Source organism: Tupaia chinensis, unplaced genomic scaffold (assembly GCF_000334495.1).
Source record: "Tupaia chinensis unplaced genomic scaffold, TupChi_1.0 Scaffold000126_2, whole genome shotgun sequence".
Classification (NCBI taxonomy): Eukaryota; Metazoa; Chordata; class Mammalia; order Scandentia; family Tupaiidae; genus Tupaia; species Tupaia belangeri.
Genome location: NW_006159594.1, coordinates 1,052,403 through 1,061,029, shown reverse-complemented (window position 1 = coordinate 1,061,029; position 8,627 = coordinate 1,052,403). Strand labels below are relative to the sequence as shown.

Sequence of the window (8,627 nt, the reverse complement as noted above, 5' to 3'; positions counted from 1 at the left end):
TTTTGCTATAGGGCGCGTGCGCTCGCCAGACAGACAGAGAGAGACATAGAGAGAGAAAGCGAGAAATCACCCCCCAGGGGGGATGGTCACACCGCAATCCCTTCTCCTCCATTCTCCTCTCGGGATCTTGGGCACGCACGCACACGCACCCGGTGTGAGATTTAAGCCACCGGGTCCGAGATGCGAACCGCGGTCGAGCACGTGGGAGTCCAGCGACATAGCCATTACGCTAACTGCTGGTTCCCCTGGCAGCTTGCTTTCTCACTCTCTGTCTCTCTGGTCAATTTGAAGAATAATAACGATGAATAAAGTTAGATAAATTATTAAAAAAAAAAAAAGAATGTGATTCTCTTGTGAAGGTGTGCCTAAGATTTCACTTTTACTTTTTCTCTTATTTTTTAGGCGTAGGTTTGGACACAGTAAGAGCCCTCATTTCAGAGAAAAGAGCCCAGTCAGGTGAGTTAGGAGCACTTTTTAGGAGATTAAAGAGTATGAATAAAAGATTGTTTGAGCCAATACATAGGAATGTGAAGTACTCAGGGGTCCTGGCAACCAAGTGTTGGGAGGGATGATCTCAGCATACCTTCCTCTTTAGGGAGCCAGTTGATAATCTGAGTCCTGAGGAGCGTGATGCTCGCACGGTTTTCTGTATGCAGTTAGCAGCCCGCATCCGACCTCGAGACCTGGAGGACTTTTTCTCTGCTGTTGGCAAGGTAATCCTTCCACCTTACTTTCATTCTGAGTAGCCTGTCTTCTCTCTTTATGTCCAGCTCAGAATTTCTTTTGTGCCCTTGATAGGTTCGTGATGTGCGTATCATCTCAGATCGGAACTCACGTCGTTCTAAGGGCATTGCCTATGTCGAATTCTGTGAAATCCAGTCTGTGCCACTGGCTATTGGGCTGACTGGGCAACGGTTGCTGGGAGTGCCTATCATTGTGCAGGCCTCACAGGTGAGCAAGCTGAAAAACTGAAATAATACAAAACTAGGAAAGAGGGGGTGGGCGTGGGACATGATCCCATCACCTCTTACTTCCCCAGGCTGAGAAAAACCGACTAGCAGCGATGGCCAACAACCTGCAGAAGGGCAGTGGTGGACCAATGCGCCTCTACGTGGGCTCCCTGCACTTCAATATCACTGAAGACATGCTCCGGGGGATTTTTGAGCCCTTTGGCAAAGTGAGTGGACAGTGAGGGAAACCTCTGAAGGAAATTGGAAAAAGTGGGGAGAATGAGTATACCCTGTTTTGTCTGGCTATGATTAACACACTCCCTGCATTATAACAGGCATGGTGAAAGTTAGGCTTCATCTCTTTATGCTGCTCAGTAGAAAAATAAGTCAGACACAATTAACTCAAATAATTGGGCCCAGGTTAAGATTAGTCAGAAAATGTGTTTTAGATAAATATGACCTTCAAATCTTTTAAGGTATAACACTTTTGCTAGAAAATTAGAGGGATTTAGAACACTGTGACTAGCAAGAATCACAGGTGTGGGCACATGTCAAGATTGCTGATCCTGGGGACCAGCAGTTAGCATAATGGCTATGTTGCTGGACTCCCACGTAGTTGACCGCGGTTTGCGTCCCGGACCCGGTGGCTTAAAACTCATGCCGGGTGCATGTGCGTGCGTGCCCAAGATCCCGAGAGGAGAATGGAGGAGAAGGGATTGCAGCGTGACCATCCCCCCTAGGGGGTGATTTCTTACTTTCTGTCTCTCTATCTCTCTCTGTCTGTCTGGTGAGCGTACGCGCCCTATAGCAAAAACCTCTTCCAAAGAAAAGATTGCTGATCCTTCCTTCTTGTTCTTCAGATTGATAATATTGTCTTGATGAAGGACTCCGATACAGGCCGTTCAAAAGGTTATGGTTTCATTACGGTGAGCTCTAGTCTTTTCATTTTAAATTTTACTTTGAGTTTTTCCACTTGTCTGATTTTGCAGCTTGGCTTCGTCCTCCTCCTTTAGGAACTATCTAAATGACCCATAAACCCTGATACCTGAAGCTTGGACTAGCCTTCTGCCCCTTGAGATTAGTGCATTGCTTGAGATCTTGGCTTTGTCCCTGCACTCTGTCAGTGCCTTGGTATGGGAGTGTCCAGGAATTCAACCAGCTTTGCTGGTGCTGCAACTTACTCTTTGGGTAATAGTAATGGTTCCAGGCTGCAGCTGAAATGTTGGGGGCATAAGGGAGGTTAAATATGAGGTTTTCAAGACATGCTATTTGTAAAATTGGTGTATTCTCATAATGGGATGGGACTAGACATAACTTCTTCTGGTACTACCCTAATTGAAGCAATTTTTCTCCATTGAGTAGGATCTTTGTATTAAAAAAGCACTACAGGGACAATGAGGCCTCCTGATAGTGGATAACCTTCACCTTTTCTTGACATTCTAACAAAATTGTTTCTAATTCCTGTAACTGGTTTTTCCAGCCCCATGTGACTCCAGGTTAAGAATTGGCTACCAGCACAAAGTCTGATAAAACCTGGTATTTTCTGGGTTTACTCCAAGGAGCACACACCCTGTAGTTGTCTGTAGGGCAAAGAGGCAGCAGATTGTATTCTACCTAGGAATTTCTCACCTCAGAAGTGTCCTATACATGGGAACCAGCAGTTAGCGTAATGGCTGTGTTGCTAAACTCCCATGTAGTCGACCACGGTTCGCATCCCGGACCCGGTAGCTTAAAACTCACGCCGGGCGCATGTGCGTGCATGCCCAAGATCCCGAGAGGAGAATGGAGGAGAAGGGATTGCGGCGTGAACATCCCCCCTGGGGATTGATTTCTTGCTTTCTGTCTCTCTGTCTGTCTGGCGAGTGCATGTGCTCTGTAGCGAAAACCTCTCCAAAAAAAAAAAGAAGTGTCCTATACAGGCAAACCCACTATACCACCTGCTTCGGAACTATCAGTATCCCATGCCAGGCCCCAGGGCAGGTAGTAGCAGAGTAAACAAAGCCAGCTGTGGTGGTGATGATTTTATGCTGGCAGTCACCTCTGGTTCTGTGTGACTCAGATGTTGAATAGCTTCTGTGGGGCCTTTTTGCCCTTGTGTTGCTGCCTTTTGGATCAACAATCTTGACACTTCCACAAACTGGAATGTGTCAAGAAAAATAAAAAGACTGGAAAATCCTCTTTATACCAGAGTTCTGCTATGCTGCTGCCGAGAGCAGAGACCCTCTGGTCAGCGGCCACAGCAGCAGCTGTGGTGTGTATGTGGGAGTGTATGTGGGAGTATGGATGCTGGCTTGCTCTCAGTACTAGGATGTGTTCCCTCCTAAGCCTGGGTGCTGGAGTTCTAGATTTCTAGTATTTCTAGTACTTGACAGAACTAAGACTTAACTAGTTCTATGAGCTAAATTAAAAGCCCAGTGCGGTAGCCTTGTCTCTCAGCCTGTTTTCCTTCGATTTTATATGTCCATTTGTGAAATAGCCTGCAGGTTAGGTTTCCTACAAATAATAGACTTTTTGGCATTGTAAATTCTTAGTGGAACTAGAAGACTGAATAGTGACCGTGGAAAAATGAGAACTATTTTGGGGTGATGGGTATTTTAAGTCACATTCCCTGGGAAAATAAGTTTTTACCATAGAGAACATGCAATTTTTCTGGAATCTTAGGAGTAGGGTGTTAGTGTTAGACATGCTTAAAGAGCATGTCTTTGACCAGGAGGTGACTGACACATTCTGGATTTCTCATAGTTCTCTGACTCTGAGTGTGCCCGGCGGGCCCTGGAACAGCTTAATGGCTTTGAACTGGCTGGTCGACCTATGAGGGTTGGCCATGTGACTGAGCGAGCAGATGGTAGCACGGACATCACTTTTCCTGATGGGGACCAAGAACTGGATCTGGGATCAGCAGGTGGACGTTTGCAGCTCATGGCCAAACTGGCTGAAGGTAGAGTATCTGCGAGGTGAAGAACATAGGATTAAATTTTAGATAGAAGGTTTGGGATCAACCCCACCTTTTCTCCTTTTAGGTTCTGGACTCCAGCTGCCTACCACAGCTGCTGCTGCTGCTGCTGCTGCCGCCCAAGCTGCTGCCGCCCAAGCTGCTGCCGCCCAAGCTGCTGCCTTGCAACTGAATGGAGCAGTTCCCTTGGGGGCCCTGAACCCTGCGGCTCTGACTGGTAACTTGGACTTTAGAAAGGGAGAGAAAAAGGTTGGAGCCTTGGAAGAAGGATGCTCTATGCTCACTCACTCTGTTTCTCTTTGTTCTAGCTCTGAGTCCAGCCCTGAACCTTGCCTCTCAGGCAATTGCCTCCCAGTGCTTCCAGCTCTCCAGCCTTTTCACCCCCCAGACCATGTGAGTCTCAGGGCCTAAATCATTTTAGTTTATAGTTATTCTCTTTCCTTGACTTCTCATTTACCGCTCTTTCTTCCCACAGGTAAATCGGCGGCACAGTACACTGCCTCCCTGTGCCTCTGGGTCTTGCTACTTCCTTCTTCACGTCTACTCTTCCATGGCCCTGTCTCTCCATTTTGTGGACCAAGCCATCCTGAGGACATGGACATTGACTCTGGGGGAATTGGGGCCACCCTCAGACACCAAGGAGAGCTCCTGCCCATGGCCCCACTGGGAATGGACTCTGCTGAGCAAAACTCCCAGTTGAACAGAATCTACACCTACACTGAATACCTGTTTCTCTACGTGTGTTGTCTCCCGATTTGACCTTGCCCTTTCTAACCACCTCTTAGTGATTCCTCAATTCCTCCCCATTGGGAAGGCCATAGGGCATTAACTGAAGGAACTAACCTCTTTCCTTTTCTTATACCTTTATTCTACAGTCTGTCAAGGAATACCCTAAAGACCTCTGAATCAATAGGACTTTAGAGTTTGGTGGTGGTGGGGGGGAAGAACCTTGAAGGTGCTGGCTTTCTACTACAAGGGCCCTGGAAGATAGCACAGATGTGCATTGTAAGCTGCCTTAGACCTCAGCTTTGTGCAGCTCGAGGCTAGAATTACTACTGTAGGCTCAGCATCTTGCCGGGAGGCATGGGGGTGATCTATACTGCCAGGCATTTTGAATCCCTTAGAGATTTTCAGGAGTTTAGTAAAAGATGGGCTACCTTCCAGTATCTTCCATCTTCCTTTGTATACTTGTCCTTTCTCCCAGGTCCTCCCTATGGCCCAGGGTGGGAGGATGGAGGGAAGGATGCTACTCTCCACTTCCTGTGTGCCTCTGCCAGGTCTCGACCCTGGTGGTTAAAGCCACTCCTATCACCTGCCTGGATACATGTGAGCCATCTCACTGGATTTTATACCCTTGTGTCAGTGTACAGAAATATATATATATGAACTTTATACAAAAGGCAGTCCCGTTTGTGGTGGCTGCTACCTATATGCGTGTGGTCTCAAGTCAGTGGGTGTGTGTCTGATACTAACTTCTCAAGCCAAAAAACGATGGTTCTTGGGATATAAATCGTTTGTAATGTCATTGTGCTTTTTTGTTTTGTTTTGTTTTGCTTAACTTTCTTTAAAAAGAAAAACAGAGGGGCCAGCAGGTGGCGTGGTTCTCAGGGCACTATACTCCCACATGGCCAACCCTGGTTCGAGTCCCAGACCCAACAGCTTGCTTTCTCTCTCGTGAGCCCTATAGCAGATTTAAAAATTATAAAATTATTTTTTAAAAAACAGACAAAAGGACTGGGAACCAGCAGGTGGCATGGTGATTAAGGTGCTGGACACTCCCACATGGCCGACCACGGTTCAAGTCCTGGACATGGTGATTTGCTTTCTCTCTGTCTCTCTCTTGTCAAATTAAAATAAGTGAATGAATGAATAAATAAATAAATAAATAAAATAAAAAAACGGACAAAGGACAAATCCTGGGTGGGGTGTCCCATCTCTTATCTCTTACCCAAGTCCAATGGTTTTTGCCATTTGTCTTCATCTTTAGTGTCTTCATAACTATCTGCCCACTGGGCCGACCTCTAATCCTTTTTTTTTTTTTTAGAGGTAGTTTTTGCTGTAGGGCACGTGTGCTCGCCAGACAGAGAGACAGGAAGCGAGAAATCACCCCCCAGGGGGTGGCCACACCGCAATCCCTGCTCCTCCGTTCTCCTCTCGGGATCTTGGGCATGCACACACGTGTGCCCGGCGTGAGTTTTCAGCCACCGGGTCCGGGACGCAAACTGTGGTTGACTACGTGGGAGTCCAGTGACATAGCCATTATGGTAACTGCTGGTCCCCCTTTTTTTTGAATTTTTTTTTGTTGTTACAGGGCGCATGCACTCTCCAGAAAGAGACAGACAGACAGAAATTGAAAAATCACCCTCCCCGGGGGGTGGCCACACCGCAATCCCTTCTCCATTCTCAGGATCCTGGGTATGCATGCACACGCGCCCAGCGTGAGTTTAAGCCACCGGGTCTGGGACTTGAACCACAGTTGACTACATGGGAGTCCAGTGACAGCCATTATGCCACAGCCATTATGCCAACTGCTGGTCCCCTCTAATCCCTTTTGTACCTAAGGACAAATCTTGTCTTTCCACCAGATGGCAGTAACACATTTCTGCACCTTCACTAGGGGAGTTGTAATTTTGAGTTAAGGTACCAAAGAAGCTTCAGGCTCACTATTCTTACCCTATTGGCCTTTGTGTTCGCGTCTGACCGTCTGATCCTCTTCGTAGTAGAAATCCCAGATCGATAATCCGAAGGGGTTTAGTTATTGCACATCAGGGATCCTGTGACCTGATGTTTACTGTTGCTTCCTCCCCTCAATGCTTGCTTTCCACATGGCTCTGCCTAAGGTAACAGACTTGGGACCAGTGAATTCCACAGAGCTGAGTATTCCAGGAGTAGCCTGGTCAGAGGAGAGGTGGCACCTTACACCTGCTTTGTTAGCCTCATAAGGGGTGGGGAAGAGCCTGGCTTCCCAGCCTGAGGACAAATTGAGGCCTGCATCCTGGGGCAAGGCTCTGTGGGGCTCCTCCATTCTTCACTGATCTCTATGGCAACAGAATGCTAAGACTTTATTATGCTAAAAATATGGATAATTGCTGTTAGATTTTAATTTGTCAGCTCTCAGACTTCTAAGTGGGGTGATAGTTTTGTGATGATGTTAGCCTCTGGAGTTGCTTTTAACACTAAATTATTACATTCTTGAGGCTTGTGTCATGAAAGCCAGTGGGACTCCAGTAGCTCTGATTCTTCCCTGCCTGCAGTCACACCTGCGGCTACCCCCTGCAGTCCTAATTTGCTCTCTGGACCTGGGGGAAGGAAGGAGGATGCACTCTATTAGGTAAAAGCTGCTGGCTATGACCCAGTCCCCTATAGTTATTGATTTGTCTGCTAATGCATCTCCAGAAGTACAGTGGGGACCGTTTTTGTTAGTCATCCTTGGGCCGGGAACCGGGCCTTCTTGGCTGTCTTAGGCTTTTTTTCACTTCCTTAACTTTGCTAGAGTGTGCATGCACTTGTAGGGTAGGGAGATGAGAGAAAGCACCCACCAAAGGTATGATCAGTCCCTTCAACTCTCTCTTCAGGATTTGGGGTACACACACACCTGGCATGTTTCTCAAGTTGCCAGGTCTGGGATTTGAACTGAAAGCTATGCGAGATCCATCTGCCTTAGCCACTGTGTCACAGGCTGAACTTCACCTGACATAAATACCTACAGGTCTTGCCTTCCTGCCTTTCTAAGATGGGCCCCAATCTCTGCTTGTTTTCCTTACATTCTTTTCCTTGTCCACTTTGGCCCTTGTACTTCGGTGGTTGTGCCTCAGTGCTTCCCTGTTTCCTGTTCTTAGTTCCTCATACAGCCATTTGCTGTGAGGAAGTCAATGGTGGAAGTGAGGAAATATCTAAGATAACTTCTGCTCTAGACTTACCCCATATAAGGTGATGGTGTCTAGTAGGTGACAGCTGGTGTCACCACGTGTGACTCAGTGCCTTCTTGTTACTCACTCTTACTGAGGTGGTGGTTTGGGGGGGGTGGGCAGCAAACAGCCTAGTCTGGTAAAAGAAACCTCCCTCATACTCTCCCATCAGAGCATGGTCAGTAGGGACAGGTAGAGTGAGACTGTGCCCCAGCATAGTTAGGGTACCCCTGCCAGTCCTCAATCCTTTTTTTTTTTTTGAGATTTTCACCTTAGCGTGTATGCACTCCTCCCGGAGAAACAGAGAGAGAAAGTGAGAAATGCCCCCCAGGGGGGATGGCCACGGTGCAATCCCTTCTCCAATCTCCTCGGGATTTTCAGCGCACATGGACCCGGCGTGAGTTTAATCTGCCGGGTCTAGGACTCGAACTGGGAATCCAGTGACATAACCATTACACCATCTGTTGGCCCCATACCTCACATGATTGTCTTTTATAAGAATTACTTAACTCTATTTTTTTATTTTATTTTATTTTTAGAGGTTTTAGCTATGGGGCACTTGCACTTGCTGGAAAGACAGAGAGAGACAGAGACAGAAAGTGAGAAATCACCCCCAGGGGGGATGGCCACGTTGCAGTTCCTTCTCCATTCTCCTCTCGGGATCTTGGGCATATGCGCACACGCGCCCGGCGTGAGTTTAAGCCACCGGGTCCGGGACTTGAACCGCGATCAACTATGGGAGTCTCACGACATAGCCATTACACCAACTGCTGGTCCCAATTTAACTGTATTTATTATGATTATTTTCTAGTTTGA

The 8,627-nt window shown here is 47.3% G+C and overlaps 1 protein-coding gene across 6 annotated transcripts in view; it reads left to right on the top strand.

Moving 5' to 3' along the window:
• The window catches only part of RBM23 (RNA binding motif protein 23), a 12,323-nt gene extending 6,895 nt beyond the window's left edge, over positions 1–5,428 (top strand). For 5 of the 6 annotated variants that reach the window (XM_027770302.1, XM_006144490.3, XM_006144488.3 and 2 more), the window contains 9 exons: positions 403–456; positions 596–713; positions 799–951; positions 1,040–1,177; positions 1,811–1,876; positions 3,693–3,888; positions 3,971–4,120; positions 4,212–4,296; positions 4,379–5,428. In XM_027770302.1, coding sequence (XP_027626103.1) covers positions 403–456; positions 596–713; positions 799–951; positions 1,040–1,177; positions 1,811–1,876; positions 3,693–3,888; positions 3,971–4,120; positions 4,212–4,296; positions 4,379–4,382 — 964 coding nt within the window. In that variant the 3' untranslated portion in view covers positions 4,383–5,428. Of the gene's footprint in view, positions 1–402; positions 457–595; positions 714–798; positions 952–1,039; positions 1,178–1,810; positions 1,877–3,692; positions 3,889–3,970; positions 4,121–4,211; positions 4,301–4,378 lie in introns of those variants that run through there. The other variant, XM_006144489.3, reaches the window with a different exon arrangement.
• Positions 5,429–8,627: the final 3,199 nt, after the last annotated feature.